Here is a 19,344-nt window from a genome sequence, read left to right as displayed (position 1 = left end):
GTTTATTTGCTTTAGGAAACCTCATCCCGCTCGGTAAGGTTGGATGAGCAGCGTAGAATTGAATTTAATTAGCTTGTTAATGGCCTTAATAGGCCTTTTAATTATTGGCAAGCACGCAGCCAACTCCGGCGCCCACCTGCCGAACGAAATATTGTGCGAGTGTGCGTTGACGCCGGGAGGCACTCCCGACCTCATCGCGCATTATTTTATGTTCGCGTGTGTCAGGCGCACGCCAAGCGTAAAATTCTGCCCATTTGTCTCTGCTTCCACCACCCTTGCCGATAGCGGGTTCCAGGTCATTACCACTTGCTGCGTAAAAAGGTTCTTCCTCACATTCCCCCTGCATCTTTTTTTTATTTGTTCATGGGATGTGAGTGTCACTGGCAAAGCCAGCATTTGTTGCTCATACCTTATTGCTGTCAATCACCTCGCTGTAGGTCTGGAGTCATAAGTATGTCACACCATGTAGAGATAGCAGATTTCCTTTCCTAAAGGGCACTAGTGAACCAGATGGGTTTTTATGACAATCGATGATAGTTTCATGGTTACAATTACTGAGGCTAGCTTTCAATTCCAGATTTTTTAATTAATTGAATTTTAATTACACCAGCTACCATGGTGGGATTTGAATCCTCGGGCCGCTAGATTATTAGTCCAGTGAGATTACCACTACGCCACCATCTCCCTGCCCAAAACCTTAAATCTGTGTACCCCGAGTCCTTGTACCATCAGCTAATTGGAACAGTTTTTCTTTGTCTACCTTACCCAAACCAGTCATAATCTTGTATACCTCTGTCAGATCTCCCCTCAAACTTCTTTGCTCCAAGGAGAACAACCCCAGCTTCTCCAGCCCAAGATCCCATATGCTTTGCTAACTACTCTCTCAATACACCCTGACACCTTCAGAGATCTATGCACATGCACCCCTAGGTGCTTCTATCCCTAAACACTCTTTAGAACTGTGCCATTAAATCTATATTGATTCACCCTATCCCTTTTGGCAAAATGCATCACCTTGCACTAAATTCTGCTTTCCTGCCCATTCTGCTAGCCTATCTATGTCCTGTTGAAATAGATTAGTACCATCCTCAATGTTTGCCACACCTCCAAGTTTGGTGTCATCAGCAAGTTTTGAAATTTTACTCCGAATTCCAATATCCACATTTATATACATCACCACCTGCCTTTCGTAGTTTAATAAGCAAACATTGAGTCGGTATTGATAAAACTAAAGCAGAAAAACTGAGGGGTTGGAATTACCTCTGGTGAACTGATGCTACTTTTGGCGTCCCTCCAGGATCTACCCTTGGCGCCCTCTTATTTCTCATCCACATGTTGTACCTTGGCAACATCATCCAAAGGCACAGCATTAGTTTTCAAATGTACGCTGACGACATTCAGCTCTACTTCACCATCACCTCTCTTGACCTCTCTACTGTTGCTAAGTTATCAGACTGCTTATCTGACATGCAGTACTGGATGAGCAGAAATTTTCCCGAATTAAATGTTTGGAAGACTGAAGCCATTGTTTTCAGCCCCCGCTCCAGACTCTGTTCCCTTGCTACCGACTCCATCCGTCTCCATGGCAACAGTCCGCAATTAAGCAAGTCTGTTTACAACATTTGATCCCAACTTAAACTTCAGACCTTATAATTATACCATCATTAAAACTGCCTATTTCCACCTCCGTAACATCGACTGCCTGCCCCTGTTTCCGCTCATTTGCTGCTTAAACTCTCATTCATGCCTACAAGTCAATTCCAATGCACTCCCAACTGGTTTCCCACATTCTACCTTCCTTGACTTCTTTCGACTAAACTTGAGGTCATCCAAAACTCTGCCCGTGTCTTAACTCACAATAAGCCCCATTCCCCTATCACCCCTATGCTCGCTGACCTATAATGGCTATTGTGATTTCCAATCTCCAATCTCACAACCCTCCAAGACCTATCAGCACTCCTCTAATTCTGGTCTATTATACATCCTCAATTTTAATTGGTCCGTTGGCAGCTGTGCTTTCAGATACTTAGGCCCCGAGCTTTGGAATACCCTCCTTACACCTCTCTGCCTCTCTAGCTTGCTTTCCTCTTTTTAAGACACTCCTTAAACCTACCTCTTTGACCAAGCTTTTCGGCATGTGACCTAAGGGGCTGGATTTTCACTACAGAAACAGATATTGCGAGTTAGGAGATTTCCTGGCTCGCCACTCCCACCTCAAGTCAAAGAACCCCATCAAACTCGATTTTCCTTCCGGGGAAGTGGGGTTGGTTGCAGGATAAGAGTCGGACCTCCTGCCCCTGAATGCAGATTGGAGGCGGCCGAGTGCTGAGGCAGGCTTACCTTAGTTCTGGCCCTCTACTCCTCACCCTTCACAGCCCATCAGCCCTACCCTCCAACCACCTCCCAGTTTTTCTAAAAACTTGTAATATCGTAACTGTGCACCACAACAGAACCATGAAAGTCTTGTATGAAAAATACACATTGCAGTAAATGTAATATTCAAAACTTTTGTGAGGTGATGCTTCCTGAATCCCTTATATACTTAAAGCATACCACTGTCACTAATCTTTTAAACTCTGTTCACTTCCCATCCTGAAGTTATTAACTCCTAGCTAGGATGCTATTTAAGGGCACCATAACCCTCATCTCTGGTGGCTTTTCCAAGTGGCAGTTTACGTTCTTATATGTATTTGCCAGGAGACCATTGAACATAGAGGGTTGTGGAGACTGTAATTAGTATCAGGCCAAAGAAACGCAGTGGTAAATCAAACTGGGTTACACTGATGGTGTAGTCATATCCTCAATCTTATTTCTTTTATTTCTGCAAGGAAAAGTGAAACTTATTTTACTGGGAACAAGATAAGATCCAGTTTAAAGCAAAATGGTTGAGGGCTGAAGTGTTCCAGGGGACATGGAACCTGTTAGGAGAGCGGCCCCCTCCAAAGACAAAGGATCCAGCTAGTAGCCAATGATTGGTTTACCTGACAGCTTTATGGCAAATTTAAATGGAGACAAGGAAAGTTCCCAAATGGATCCAGAAAGTGTGAGGGTGATGCCTCACTTAGTTGAAAAGCCACCAGGAGGTACAGTGAGAACTGACCATCCGCCAGAGGGCAGTAGTGTTCCAAAGGACATGGAGCCTACAACCAACTGACCAGCAGAAGGATCCCAACCAGACTGGATCCCATACTCCCCCACCTTAATGTAGAATCATGGGGCAAGCTAACAGGGTTGCCCACTGCATTTAAAACAATCTGTAACCACCCAACAGGCTACAGCACTGAAACCTACCTAGTATAGATGTGGGAGAGGCCCCTCCCAGAAAGCCATCTTCCTATCATTCAGACCCAGAAAGGCTGGCCCAAATTCAGGAGCAGCCTGGCCACCTGTTGCTGTGCCAACCCAAAGCACCTAGCAATGGAAGCTGGAACACCTTAGTTGTGCTTGTGCCCAAGCCAGATACTGAGCCGCAATCCCTTAAAGAGGCCAAACTCCCTTTAAAACACCCCAATTTCCCCCGACCCTCAGCCTAACCACAGTCCCTGGATTTGAGCAGCTGAATCCATAGGTTACCAAGGTGGACAGGGAGGAGCTAAGCTGGACAAGAGCAGCTTAGCCCTAAAGGACCAGCAATCACAGAGTGAGATGCCCAGCACTCCCCTGTGGATGGCCCAGAGCAGCTTTACCATCATTCACCCCTGAGTGCTAACCACCCAGTAAAACCCGCAGACCCTTTTGAGGATACTTAATCAGGAGTTGGACAGACAGAGTTCTGAAACCAATGACTTTGTTTATGCCTGATCCTCAACTGAGAAAATTCAGAATCCTAGTCCTGAACAGACTTCCCCAAGGGACAGATTTTGGAACCTTCCCAGTCTGCCTAAACATTCCAAATCCTAGGGCAGGACCATATCTTTGCTAATTCACTAACCCAGATTGAACTTCAAAATGAAAATGCAGCTGGGAACTGCAGATGCCCCTGCTAACTGTGTGTCTGACATGCCAGTGTGAATGAGCAAATATATGTATACTTCTTATTCTTCCTTCGTAAGACCACATTAAAAAAATGAAATAGAATTCATTGTTTTTCTCCAAGGCCCTGAGCACCGTCAGGGAGCTAAGACCTTACACTCTATCTTTATAAAATATATAGAAATATCCTCATGGCTAATTTCTAATTTTTAAAAAACTGGACAAAGACCCTTTTAAAATGACTGAAGCTATGTCTGTCTGTGATCCTCGCACAATAGGAGCTAATATGGCAGTATTGCAGAAACTCACATCTCGTTATCTCTGAAGAGACACTATGACCCCTGTGGGCTGCAGAGACCTAATTCAAAGGGAACTATACAAAGGCCATCTGCATTTCATGCGAAAATGTGAAATTGTCCATTTTGGAAGGAAGAATAAAAGAGAGGCGTGTTATCTAAATGGTGAGAGTTTGCAGAGCTCTGAGATGCAGAGGGATCTGGGTGTCTTAGTGCATGAATCGTAAAAGGTTAGTATGCAGATATAGCAAGTAATTAGGAAAGCTAATAGAATGTTATCATTTATTGCGAGGGGAATTGAATGCAATAGTAATGAGGTTATGCTTCAGTTATACAAAACATTAGTGAGACCACATCTGGAGTACTGTGTACAGTATTGGTCACCTTAATTAAAGGAAGGATGTAAATGCGTTGGAAGCAGTTCAGAGAAGGTTTACTTGACTAATACTTGGAATGGGCGTGTTGTCTTATGAGGAAAGGTTAAGCAGACCAGGCTTGTATCCACTGGAGTTTAGAAGAGTAAGAGGCAACTTGATTGAAACATAAAGATTCTGAGGGAACTTGACAGGGTGGATGTGGAGAGGATATTTCCTCCTGTGGAAGAATTTAGAACTTGGGATCAGTGTTTAAAAATAAGGGGTCACCCACTTAAAACAGAGATAAGCTGAAATTTTTTCACTCAGTGGGTCATGAGTCTTTGGAACTCTCTTCCTGAAGAGGCGGTGGAAGCAGAGTCTTTGAATATTTTTAAGGCAAAGGTGGATAGATGCTTGGTACGCAAGAGGATGATAGGTTATCAGGGGTAGGCGTGATGCAGATTTGAAGTTACTATCAGATCAGCCATGATCTTATTAAATGGTGGAGCAGGCTCCAGCGGCCTAATGGCTGACACCTGCTCTTGTACGTATGTTCATATAAGCCATGTCCAACCGGAGCCCATCCGTCTACTAGGACAAAGGACCCACAACCTTCCTTTCAAGTCTAATGGTTGAAACATTTAACCATCTCTGGAACCCAGACAGGGGATACACACTCTTTGTCAAAGACACTGTGAAGAGGTGGGAGTCATGTAACATGGAATCCTCTAGCTTGTGTAATCAGTAATGTTGCCTTGCTGTACTGAACAAATCTCAGTCTGCCATTTTTCCATCTACCTCACTTTAGCACAAAAAAAGGGCTCTGCCTAGGCTGAATACCTGGCCCCATCTATACTGTTTCTACTGGAATTTCTGTACCATCACCTACAAGACTGATTCATCTCTGCGTACCTACCTCATCGTGGAAGTCAACTGTACTGAAAAAGTAAATCTTCCAGCATCAGTTTTCAGCCTGCCAACCTCTGTGAAGGAATTCCTCATTGGACTTTGATTCTGGACTCTGGACACACATGAAACAATAATTCCTTTCTCTGTGGTCTTTGCCCAATAAATCTTTCTTTCTCTATCCCTTTACTGTGAGTGCACAGAGGGCTACGAGCAACACCCTCCCATGTCTTGAGTGTGTGCAAATAATCTAACCCCCTGAGTTCATCCAATCTCGAGTTTGCTGTGGGGTTATTAATAGAAATTTTGATCACACCAAAACTGAGGGGTTGGGAAACACGCCACCGCTTATAAAGGGGGAAGCAAATCAAAAAACCTTTCTGTTTGCAGATGGGTGGTGAGAGGACAAATCAGGGCTGTTTAAATTAACCCTCCCCTCATCCTGTGCATAACAGCATCTACACCTGACATCCCTGTGACGCCACAAACACAACATTATGTTGCTGACCTCCCCCCCACCACCCCGCCCCCTCAACCGGCATAAAATTCTGCCCATGGAATAGCTTGAAACATGGAATTCTGAGAAAAATAGGCAAGAATTTGATAGGTAACAAGATATTGTAAAGTGAAGGGAGGTTGAAGGTAGGAAGGTAGTTTTCGAGGACATTTTGAGGTATTTTGAGAATGTAGGTGTTGATAACTGTTTTGAAATGGGATGAGGACAGTACCTGAGAAGAGGAAACATCAGCTAGCATGGAGGCCAGATAGTGAAGCTGTGTGGTCAACAAATGGGGTTAAGGGTATTGGCTGTTATGGATAAAATGAGCTTAGAGAGGCATAAGGGAAAATAGGAGAGAAGCTAAAGAACATAGGATCAGGGCTAAGGCAGGAGACGACCCAGGGTAGCATTTTTTTAATTCATTCGTGGAATGTGGGCATCACTGGTAAGGTCAGCATTTATTGCCCTTGTTCAGAGGGCATTTTAAGAGTCAACCACATTGCTGTGGGTCTGGAGTCACACGTAGCCCAGACCAGGTGAGAATAGCAAATTTCCTTCCTTAAAGGTCATTAAAACATTGTGGACAAGAGGAAGAGTGGGCAGGCAGAGCAGCAGAGGAAATGAATGGATGCTCTCAATCTTCATGCCAAAAAAAATCTATGAGCAACCTGAACCTATAGGGAGGTGAGGATTGAGGAGGTGAGGATTGAGGAGGTGAGGAATGAGGAGGTGAGGTTGAATACAAGCTGGTAGAGATTTTAATGAACTTAATATGCGCAAAAGTCAAATTTGATAGTGTGATAGTTAAAATCTCATTGTGAAAATTGCAATAGTTTTATTTTCATGATGTACTTTAACAACTTTATTTTGAACCCTTAGTCAAGTTGGTTCAAAAAGTGTTTTGAGTGATTTGATTGTTTGAGCTTCAGATTTAGTAGGTTTTCACAAGTCTGCATCTCAATGTGAGGCAGGATAATCAGTGTTGTTTCCAGCCAATTAAAAAGTTTGATAAGAAAGCTATGACATGACAGAATGAAAACCCAGTGAAAACTTTTCTAATATATTGATGTCTACACATAAAAATATATAAGCATACATTTTGCTTGTCTGTTGCTGGGTGGAATTTGAAATGAATTTTTAGAGCAGACTTGGCACCGTCAGCAGAATTGACTTTGGCTAAAACCTTCCATTATAGTGAAAGCTGATGTATAATCCTCAAGCTAAATTGCCTTTTCCAGGGCAAAGAATTCTCCTTGGAGTTAAATGAACTATTCCATTGACATCACAGATGCTCCCTCCTATCCCAAAAGTACCAGTCTTCTTTAAATTGATCAGGAGGAAATAATAAGATATTGATGACTGATTTAACTCTTTTTTTTTCCTCTCCCCAGGGCCTGTCCTCATTGGAGAATGATGTTTAAGCATATTTCTCTCTTCCCCCGTGCACCTTGTGTGGCTCTGGGTTTCGCCATTGCTCGAAGACTTCTCCATGGTTCGTTAATGGTCTTCTTTACACAATTCTTCCTTTACTGCTTAACTTACCTCTGCTACTTGTTTGTTTTACTCTTGCAGTTTGTAGTTTACAGTACTGTCTTTTCTTCATTCGCTGATTCTGGCTGTAATGAAAAATACATTTTTACATTTTTTTAACCTGTTAAAGTTGGACCTTCTTTTGTATTCAGTGTCAGCATCAAGCTGTAGAATGTGAATAGGTTAGGTACAGAATTAAACTCCTTCCACTCTGCTCCAATTCTGTACCTCAGTCCCAACTTTAGCAGGGCATCCTGGCCACTGCAATATGCTGATTACATTCTTACACCAGCTGTCCTTATAGCGATCTCAAAGGCCAGTGAGTTCTGGCTACATGTTCAGACTCATCTCATGTAGGATCCTTACAGCATGCAGAGAGAGAAAGAGGATTATCTTTTTGGACTAGATGTAAACCAGGTTCTGGAGATAGAAGGCATGTTTTCTAATCCAAGAACCACCTGGCCAAATTAGCAGACTGATAGTCACCGACACCAAACATACAGATGAGACTTTAGCTGCTGTTTACTAGGCTTAAAGAAAGAACTTACATGATATTGCATCTTCTCACATTGGCAGGATGTCCTAAAACATTTCATATTCAGTTAATGATTTTGGAAGTGCAGTTTCTGTAATGTAGGCAAATGTGGGAGCTCATAAATAGCATGTGAACTAAATGACCACTTAATTTGGTGGTGTTGGTTGAGGAGGAATGTTGGCCAGGGCACATGATAACTCCTTCACTTTTAAATAGTGCAATGAGATCTTTTACATCCAATTGATCAAGCAGATGTAACCTCAGTTTAAAGTTCTGTTGAAAATATGGCACTTCCAATAATGCAGCACTCCCTCAGACTCTGTGCTCAAATCCTAAAGTGGGGCTTGAACCCACAACCTTCTAAGTCAGAGAACACACTGGCTGAGCCGAGTTAACAACCACATGAAGCTGAATTGATTGAGTCAATGGGCCAGGGATGTCGCCCAGCCAGTCGCATAGAATTTGGGGAGCAATAAGCATCTTGGGTCACTCTTTCCCATCTCTCTGGGCCTAGGCATTGACTGTTGTAGGTACAAATTTGGGAATCTTCTGTGTGACACAGGAGTGATGTAACTGACACCTTATAAAATATTAAGCGCATTAAAAATAATTGAAATAAACTGCTCAATTTTCACTTTATACAGATGGACTGGTTAAAATTCACCCAGAGGTCTCAGAAGCAATAACCAACAAGAAGGCTGTGGTGGCTTTGGAGAGCACGATCATCACACATGGCATGCCACACCCTCACAACCTGAAGTACGTGGACTTAAATGCACAGGGTTGAGAGAATCTGGGGAAGATTAATCTCACTGTCACTGGAACTCATAGTTGTAACACGATCTGCCTCTCATTAAGAGGAAATCTTGCATTTGCAATCACCAAATACTGCCAGAGATCAATTTGCCTCTTATTAAAATATGTTTAAATGAGTGCTGTGAATGTCAGAAGTACTGGTAGGTTGAGTAACTGAGCTGGGTTAACAGCATCAAGGCCACTATTTTGTGGTTTGCAAAATGTAATCCTTGAAGAACCATTTGGAAAATTCCAGACTCCCAGTTAGGAAAAATACTATTTGTTTGAACCAGACACCATAACCCAGCAGATTTGGTTCTAAACACAAGGGGATTGATTTTAATTTTCAGAGATGGTGGATCAACTAATTATTATACACCCTGTCTGCCATTCCTTTTCACAATGGTGAGGGACATCAGGCAGGGTGAGTGTAGCCTGCAGCTGATGCACTACCGCTGAAAGTTAAAATCAGCCCAAAGGAATCTGCAAAATGCAATTCCCAAAATATTGGTAGAAACCAAGAAATCCCAACAAATTAAAAACAACTTGACTCATTCGGACAATATAAGATAAAAGCTATGATATTAGCCTAGAATTGACTCTACTTTATCAGTGCATGAACACTTAAAGCATTCTTCTGTCTGAAATTTCAATAGGAGCATTAGTCAGTTTACCTTGTCTGGGTTAGGGTTAACATTATGATAGCTGAAGAGGAATGTCACAAGCGTTAAGCTTTTGCACACTCTTGTTGCAGACCAGCATTTTTAAGCTATCGTTAATATATAGTCAATCCCGGGCTAGAGGAGCTGTTGAATCTGTGCGTGAAATTTTCTGTTTTGCACTTTTAAGCGTGGACATGGGACAGGAAATCGGTGTTGGCAAGTGGTAAGAATTTCTGCAATTACCTGCCTCTCAGCTCATTACCTATTCATGCACGTGAAAGGTGGTGAATCTTGCAGGCGGCAAGTTGATGTCGTTCCTGCTACCTCACGGGTTCGAAGGTCTGGGCGCCATATTCACAGGGCACCCGGACAGGTATTCATTGTCTGCGACCCAAGAACAGCTCCCTTCATCTCTGAGCATCACTTTTGAAGGCTTGCCACTCCCCCGGACAGATGTTTGAAACCGGACAGCCTGTGGCCTCATGCATCGGCAGATTTACCGTGAAACAAACTGTACATTGGCACGGGCCCCCCAAATGACAGGGGGCCCAAAACGCAGGACAAATCTGACAAATGGCTGAACCTAATAAGTGCTGCAAGTCATAAAGCGGTCCAGGCTGTCTGTATTATGCAAACTTAGTCTGCAAGCTATGCTCTAAACTTAGTTTTTTTGAAGTATTCTCGCAAAGAATCTTGACCTACCATTTTTTTCGCATAGCATAACAGCAATTAAAGGAAGTCATCATTTACCAATCAAAGTCTGTCTGCTTGACCAATTATCCAATTGAACAAAAGCACAAAAGTACTAGTGATTTGTCACTAGTGTGTAATGGTTCAAAATCCTGGGGAGAATTTTCCCCCAGTTGGGGGGGTTGTGTGGGGGTGGGCGGGGGCGGGCACGGACCCGATCGGCGCCCCCGATTGGGTCCACGCCGCCATTTTACATGGGCAGGCCAATTAAGGCCCGCCCAGCGTGACGCCCATCCAGAAGCGCTAAGCGCTCCCTGTGCGGGCAGGGTGGTTTCCCTGAGTCGGGGCCTGCGCTGAGCGCAGAAATCTGCATGAGGCACAGAGCTGCCTCAGGCAAATTAGTTTAAGTTCCCAAAATTTTAATAAACAAAATAAAAAATTTTAAGACGTCCCCTCAGTGTCACATGAGCTGGGACATGTCAATGAATTTTTACAAAACTTTTTATTCAATTTATAAACACTTCATGAAACCTCATCCCGCCCGTGGATGAGGTTCCGTGAAAAATGCGAAGGCCACTTGGGCTCTTCACCTGCCCGCCTGCTTTTACACCTAACCATTTGATGATTTAAACCTTGCAGTTTGAGTGTCTTCAGTTTAATTCAATTAGTCACACACACACAAACCATACACACAGCCCCCACAAGGCTGCTTCACCATATCCCACAGTAATATTAGAAAAAAATGATATTTTTCTTTACAAATGAAAAACTGGGGGTGGGGGGTTGCGGGGGGAGATAAGAGAGAATGTTCTTTTTCTTGGCTGGCTCCCAAAAATGAAGCTGTGCACGGGGCCCCAGTAACTCTAAATCTGCCACTGGCCCCATGTTATAGAAACGCCTCACTGCAGGTTCTCTGCCAGGCATCCAGGGAAGGAGGGATGTTCTCTTTCCCACAGATGGCAGCAGGAGGCCATCTAGCCAGGCCAAGGTGGCTTAGACAGAGGTAGTAGCGCAGCTCAGCGGCCATGAGGCCCACAGGAGAACCTGGCTCCAATGCCGCAAGGAAATGAATGATCTCCTGTGCGCCCCCAGGCTAAGTGCCACTGTCTACTCAATGCAAAGTCACATTCATAGGGCCATGAAGCATTGTAAATTTGTGACTTCAGAGGGTTGTCACACAGGAGGTTGGGTGGCAGGCATCTCCACCAGATGCATCATGTGGGCTGAATGTGTGTGAGTTAATTGTGCAGTTTGTGAGTTTATTGTGTTTACAATAAATTAAAATAAAGACAGAAAATTCTGGAAAAAACTCAGCAGCTTAGGCACCATCTGTGGAGAGAAGCGGAGTTAACATTCCAGCTCTGTGACCATTTGGTCGGATGTTGGTAAAATTTGAGATGTGATAGGCTTTGAGCAAGGGGTGTGTGGGTCAAGGCCAAAAACAAAAAAAGGGGTTAACTTTTGAAGAGGGCAGAGAAATCCCAATTACACAGCTGATATAATGCTCGCCATTTTTCCAAGTAACTTAACTCTCTGCCAAAAGAAGAACAGCATGTATTCAACAGCTATACCTGTTTAAATGTCCCAGAGCAGACGTTTCTCACCAGTAAGGCAGACATGGAAATTGGCAGCTGTGGAGGCCGTAGGAGAATACGTAGCCATGAATACTGTGAAACTACTCATGTATCCATGCTCATGTCTGTCAATGCTTCTGTGACTGCAGGAGAAGAAAGCACACTAACACACACACACAGACCAGGAGGAATGCCTGACATCAGGATCCTAACCCCATTTGAAGAAGAGGTGACAAAGCTAGCAGGAGAAGAGGGTGACCTGCCTGTGCCGAAGGGGAGATTGGAGTTGACCAATCATCTAGAGAGAATTCCTCCCGTTTGCCCCCCCCAGCTGAACATGAAGCAGCCGTATATATATCTTGCGGCTCACAACACTAATAATTCTTCATGTTCTTCAATGCAGCCTCCGGAGCCCACTCCCACAGCAGGCATAAGAGGAGAAGACCCCCATCCCCCATCTCCAGCTCCACCTCTGAGGAGGAAGAATCAGGACCCCCAAAGGATACACTGTCCAGATGATCCTCCACACCCTCCACCAGTGCAGAGACATTCACCTCGGTCGGTAATCTATCTAGAGTAGACTGGGGGTCACAAGGGTGAGCACATCACAGACACTGGTCTACAGCTGGTGGAGGAAGTGACAGCCGAGGTGTCTGACACTCAGAGGACTGCTTGACACCAGCCCCCTGCCGAGCCCCATGCAGACGATGAGCCCCTGGACTCAGCCATAAGAGACATTTTGGAGATGCAAAGACAGATGGGGGAACATAAGGCAGAGATGCCAAAGGCCATGAGCAGACTGGACTGAAGGCTGGAGGAGGCTGTCCATGATGATGTGATTCCAGCATGGGAGTGCTTAGCTGCCTCCACAGAAAGGGTGGCGGCTGCCTTGGAGACCCAGGTCCTGCAGAACGCACTGTTTCTGTCGGATATGTGCTCGGACCTGCACTTTGTCACTCGATCCATGGCAGCAGTGCCTAGGCAAGAGGGGGAAGAATCACCTTGACCACCTTCCAGGTGCCCCTTTCCTCAAGAAGTCAGGGAGGTGTCATCACACACCCTCAGGGAGGAGTGCCAGCCAGGCACCCGGGTCTTCACCCCAGGACACTCCAAGGGTGCCCTGCCCCTCAAAATCCCCTCTACCAGTGACCCCATCATTTCCAACAGGTCAGACTGAGGACAGTGCACCTGTACTTGTGCAGGAGACCCTTAGCAGCCAGAGCCCTCTAGGCCTTGGACAACAAGAGGATACCTGCCAAATCATCGCAGTCAATAGGGCGTAGCAGTTAGCAGGCTGCCTCCACCTCAAATGTGGATGTCAGGGCTGCACCTAGACATAGCGATAGGAACATCGGGTATCTACTCACCGTAAATATGATTCACACATTAATTGTACGTTTAATTGCACTGTGTTCGGGTTTGCTGTATTCTCATTATGCTGCTAGTTGCTGCAATGGTCACAGGGATTTAAGGGCGTTACACTTTGTTGCCAATCAGATTCCGATGATATGGTTCTACCAACACACCATTTATTGCCTCACATCACCAGTGGTGTCATCACTGAGTATCCGGACATGAGCATGTTTTAGCCTTGGCCATCATTCTTGAATGTGCGGCCTAGGCACGCATCAGGCAACTCAGCAGATATTGCTGGTGTCCTGATGTGAGGAGGATGCATAAAGGCGTCAAGGAGAGTTAGGCAGGCTAAGTGAGTGGCCAGGAACATGGCAGATGGAATATGAGGATCAAAAGCACCAGGCTCGCCACTGTGATTTGAGGAAAAGCAAATGAGAGTCTTTCCTAGATGGTGAGATAATGAGAGGTGTGGACGGCCAAACGGACCTGGCTGTCCTTGTTCAATAGTAAGTGTAAGCTAACATGCAGGTGCAGCCGGCAAGCAAGGAGGCAACAGGCAAGTAGGATTAAAGAAGTCTGACAGCCTTGGTGACACCTTGCCTGGAGTAATGTCTGTCCTGTTCATCCCTTTACCAAGAAAATAATTGACCTTGCATAGAGGGATTGCTACCAAGGTTCACCAGACTTACTCCAGGGACAGGGGAATTACCCCATGAGGTGAGATTACTGCAGCTCCCGACTTTGCTGGGATCCCGAAGTTATGAGGCGCATGGGTCAGTGATCAAACCTGCTGCAGTGTGGGAATTCCCCCTAAATAGGAGAACTCAACTGAACATCCAGTTGCCTCATGATTATTAGGGTGACCCTATAGTTGGCCAATTATGCTGACCTTGAACTCCACCCACCTGAAAATACCCTCCTCACACTTCGAAGGATCACATTTTCAGAGCAACTGTGTTTCGACAAACATTTAAAAATGACGTGTGTCACATTTCAAACGTGCTCCACAACCTTCCCCCAACACCCACAAACTTTCCCACATCATCCTTGACCCACCCAATGTAACCATTCCTCTTCCCTCTGTCACCCATGAACCTCGCCACTCCCGCGTTACCCTTGCCCCTATAACCATCACCCTCCAAATGCCTTCTCTCCCCTCTGAGCCTGAGCCTACACCCATTACTATCCCCACGCCCACCTTGACCCTCAGCCCTCCATTATCTGAGCCACCTGTTTCGTCCATTTCCGTGACCCCTCCCATGAGACCATCAGCTACCCACCATTACCCTGGACCTGTCACCCTACCACATCCCACTCCTCCCTCTCACTACAACTGTTTCCTCTGCTACCGAACATCCTCAATTCAGCCCCCAGGGCCCCACAGTTGACAACAACTACTCCCCCTTTAGGGCCATCTCTCTCCCATCATCCCTGCCCTGACCCCCTCCCACACCCAACCACAAGACCTCCACACCTAATATGCATGGCCTTTCCCTCCCTCCCATGTTTCTGCACCCACGTATTTCCTTGCTGCCCCCTTTCCTGCCCTGGACAGTCTGGCTTCCTTCCCCGAACACTCTCCCAACCTGCCCCACTGACCCTTGTACCTTTGCTCGGGCCGAGTTCCACCCTTCCCTGCTGACCCTGCCTCCCTTGTCCAGCTTCCTTGACTTTTTCCCAGTTGACTCCATCTTCTCTCCCTTGTTCACCTTCCTTGCACCTTGGACAAACGACATCCAAACTCAATCATAGCCTGCTATAGGAGATCGCTCCTGAAAGAGGGCCGGGGGTAGCGACTGCTGTCTCCAAAGTGCAAGGAGAAGTCTAACTCGCCTGGTGCACACCGCTTTAATATATGGTCAGATTTCAAAAGGCACGTTTTTCTTGCTTATTACTAATAAGATTGCAACCATGAGTGTAATACTGATGGGCTGGAGTTTTAATAAGTATTTATGACATGCTAATGAATGCAAAAGAATTTCTCAACTATTAGCCTTGGGAAGGCCAACCCGCCTAAAACATTCTTTTATCTCAATACCAAAAGTTCAACTCGCCATCGGGAATCTGAATTTTGGCCTCCCAGGCAATTAAGTTTCCTGTCCCACCTTTCTCCCTGCTCCAAGTGGGCCTGGAAAACTCTGCCTTGTGTGTGAGAGAAAGATGAATATGAGTGAGGACAGTCACTAGCACCTGGTGCCTTGATGATGATACATTTGAGTTTTGCATTTTTATGTAGCTTATTCACATTGAAAGGGTGAGTATCAGCAGCATTACTGGGAACAAAAAATCATCAAAGCTATTTCAAGAGTAACAGATTGTAAAGTTCAGCATTTTTTTTCCATTGGATTCAATATAAAAACGATAAAACATTTCCCAGTGATCTGGGTGTAATGAGAAAATAAAATTAATTTTAAAGAAGTGTAATTTTATTTTAGTAATGAACTAACTAGAAACCAAGAACTTGCAACAAACCAGCAAAATGGGGCTGGATATATGGCTGTGTAGTGGCCCCATCCATGCTATGGTACAACTGCAGAAACATTCAGGCACACAAAAGACCACAGCAGAAGATAATAGGTGCAAACTGTACCACCATATAGTTTTCCAATCCTGAGCCCGTTCTGCCTGCACAGCCAATGCAGCAGACCGCAAAATCCATCTGAGAAACGTAAAAACCACCAGGCACCTTTGTGCTGGTGTTTTTTCTCAAGATAAGTACCAATGTAATCTGTCTGAAGGTTTCTCTGATTTGTTCCAGTACTGCTAAAGAGGTTGAACAGATAGTGAAAGAACATGGGGTGGTTCCTGCAACAGTTGGCATTGTGAAAGGCAAGATTCATGTAGGATTGTCAAACAATGACCTGCAGTACCTGGCAGAAACCAAGGAAGTGCTCAAAGTATCTCGAAGAGATCTACCCTACATCCTCAGCAAGGTAAGGACTCAAGAAGTTTAATATATTCTCCGTATAGTGTTGTACATATTAAATGGAGATGTTAGGAGAATGTTTGCACACCATGAAGTCTTTCGAGCTTAGAATGCATTATCACAGGTGGCCTTTGAAGCAGAGTCAGTTTCAACTATTTCATTTTATTACCCACAATCTATCCTCATACAACTCCTTTGCCCTCTCATTCTGTTTTTCAGTTCTCTCTGTACTTTTTGTATTCAGCTTGTTTCTCTACTTAATTATGAACCAGACTTTTATCATAAGCCTCCTTTGTCTGTTTCATTTTAATCTCTTTAGTTACCCATGGAGCTCTAGCTGTAGATGTCTTTCCTTTCCCCTCTTGGGAATGTGCCTATTCTGTGCATAAACTAGCTCCTCTTTGAAGGCTTCTCATTGTTCACTTATGGTTTTATTTGCCAATCTTTGATTCCCATCCAGCTGGGCCAATCCTTTTCAAAATGTGTTTTTTCAAATTTGGTTTGCCCTTGTTCTTTTCCATAACTACTCTTACAGATGAGGTTGGGAGGAGGGGAATGGCTGTTTCAGATGCGGCCGACTGGGGAGTTAAATTAAAATGCAGGTACTTACCTAAAAGCTCCACTCCTATAGGCACAGGCAGCACACAACTCCAAAGTCCAAGCAGAAGATACAGCGCACCTGACCACCGACACAGCACACCCAACTCTCCAATTTCAGATCCAGTCACGAGGAGCCAGACAAAGCGCATTCTACTGGGCCAATGATTGCTGTTGTCAGAACAACAGCAATCATTGGCCAAGCAGCCTGTCAATCAGGATGATCTGCAAACCTGATTGGCTTGTTTGGACATTGACCATCCTGAATAACAGGCTACTCAGCAACTGAGAGCTTGGGCCCCCATCATTTGGTGGGCGCCAAACCGACAGCGATCGTTTTTCCGTAATTTTGGTGCACAAACAGTTCTGCTTCCACCATCACAGGATTTCTCCTGCAAACCCCTCGAAGCATTTTGGGTTCGTGAACCACAGTTTGGAAACCACTGCTCTAGACTATTCCAAAGCAACCCTGACCAGCCTCCCACATTTTACCCTCTGTCATTTTGAAGTCATCCACAACTCTGCTATCCTTCTCCTTATTCGCACCAAGTCTTGTTCACCTATTACCCCTGTGCTCTCTGACCTACACTGGTTCCTGATGAAGCAATGGCTTGATTTTAAAATTTTCATCCTTGTTTTTAAATGCCTCCATGGTTTTGCTGGTCTCTATCTCTGTAATATTCCCCAGCCCCACAAGGCTATGCTCATCTAATCCTGGCCTCTTGAGCATCCTCCATTTTAATTGCTCCACCATTGGTGCCTGTTCCTTTAGCTGACTAGCCCCTAAGCTCTGGAATTTCTTTCCTAAATCTCTCTTGACTCTCTACCTCTCATTCTTCCTTTAAGGTGCTGCTTAAAATCTACCTCTTTGATGAAGCTTTTGGTCATCTTCCCTAATATTGCTATATGTGGCTCAGCGTCTAATGTTGTTTGCAAAGCACTTTGGGGTGTTTTATTCCATGAAAGGTACTATTCAAATATGAGTAGTTGTTGAAACGTACTGATCAAGAAAGTTTTCTTGTATGTATTTCAGGAATTTTTCCTCCTTTGCCCTTTACACTGTAACTCAGTCTGTATTAGGATAATTGACATCGCCCATTAATTATTAAAGTTTTTGCATCTTTATTCAGTTTTCCAGAACAATTGTTCCTCTAGCTCTCCTCCCTCGCACCTGCCCCCCCCGCCCATTTGGTGGCCTATCGTATACATCAAGCAGCACAACAACTCCTCTCATTTTTCCTGAATTCTAACCAAACCGATTCTCCCTTTGAAAGCTCAAGCACATTTTCTGTTATACTCCAGAAAACCAGGTGCTGAAGGATGAAACCAGGGCTATTCTTTACACATCTTTCAAAGCATTTATTTACAGAGACATACTTTACAAACATGTGCTCCCTCACCACACTGTTAGTTTGTTCCTTTTTATAGGGACTCAAGTGAATCCCCAGTTAATGCCCATTACCCGCACACAATTAATGTACAATTAACAGATGCTCTTCTCTCCTTAAATTAAAATCAGTGCAATCAAAATTTCAAAACAAATTAAATCAGAAACCACCATATTCTGTATGAAGCACTACATTGTAAAATGCACCTCCTCTAGGATGCCTAACAATTTTTTCATACATGCATTTCTTTTTATAAGACAATCTTGACAATTGATGACTTGCATCCACCATTTAATTTACTTTCTCTCTAGCATTTGCTTCAAACCAGCAAGGTCAACCCATAATCTTTTCTCACTCACACTTTTTGTAGAATGTGTATTATCCCACAATGAATGATTATCTACATAACATCTAATACCTTCAGTAAAGCCCTTTGTGCAGAAGATATTTGACAAACACAATCCCATATCTATTACCCCCACATAAGCCAGTGTTTTAACAGCCAGAGTAGTTTTAACAACCCTTTATGTTTCCTTAGCTTCCGAGCTAAAGGACAACATTTCCCATTCTCACCCATGAGAAATAATATGAAAGCAGCTGCACTAGAATACCTGTCAGGAAGATTAACATGTGAAGTGTCACTAAATGACTAGTTTCTGTTCTTTGGGCTACCTTAAGTATGCATTTATACACATTTAATTTTTTTTAATGTTTTATTTGCCCTTAAAAGTACACCCTAGTTTAGAGTGTTTCATTTTAGTACTTAACTCCATCCCTGAGTGCACAACCACTTCAACTAACCAAGCAAACATTGCAATTGCTCTGTCTCTTCTTCAGATATAACATTGCTTTTCCAAGATGACCGAGTATGATTAACCAGGATGGGAATAACACTTTCTAACTAGGATTGTTGATTTGAAGTTATTCCAGACCTACTTTGACAATAGCTAAACTAATATATTTAAAAGCCTCACAAGCTTGACTCCCAATTTTAAATTCTACTTTAATCTTATTAACACCCTTCTCAACTTGCATAGTAGCACACCATAAGGAATCACCAACCTGCATCATGAAGATGCTTGAGCGTTTTCCTACATGATACCAATAAAACATTGCGTTTAGTTGAACACAGACTATTTTCAGCAAAACACCTCATTGCAATGGAAGTCAATCATCTCAGTTCCAGGACATTACTACAGGCGTTCCTCGCGGTAGTGTCCTAGGCACAACCATCTTCAGTTGCTTCATCAATGACCTTCCTT

At 44.1% G+C, this 19,344-nt stretch overlaps 1 protein-coding gene across 5 annotated transcripts in view; it reads left to right on the top strand.

Annotated features, from left to right (window-relative positions):
• Window positions 1–19,344, top strand: part of LOC144696668 (uncharacterized) — a 132,671-nt gene that overhangs the window by 8,054 nt on the left and 105,273 nt on the right. For 4 of the 5 annotated variants that reach the window (XM_078568239.1, XM_078568236.1, XM_078568238.1 and 1 more), the window contains exons 2-4: window positions 7,421–7,521; window positions 8,739–8,853; window positions 15,930–16,104. In XM_078568239.1, the coding sequence (XP_078424365.1) occupies window positions 7,440–7,521; window positions 8,739–8,853; window positions 15,930–16,104 (372 nt within the window). In that variant the 5' untranslated portion in view covers window positions 7,421–7,439. Of the gene's footprint in view, window positions 1–5,432; window positions 5,571–7,420; window positions 7,522–8,738; window positions 8,854–15,929; window positions 16,105–19,344 lie in introns of all 5 variants that reach the window. The other variant, XM_078568237.1, reaches the window with a different exon arrangement.

Source organism: Cetorhinus maximus, chromosome 22 (genome assembly GCF_964194155.1).
Source record: "Cetorhinus maximus chromosome 22, sCetMax3.hap1.1, whole genome shotgun sequence".
NCBI classification, from domain to species: domain Eukaryota; kingdom Metazoa; phylum Chordata; class Chondrichthyes; order Lamniformes; family Cetorhinidae; genus Cetorhinus; species Cetorhinus maximus.
The sequence above is the reverse complement of the archived record's forward strand: the minus strand, read 5'-3'. Positions and strand labels throughout refer to the sequence as shown.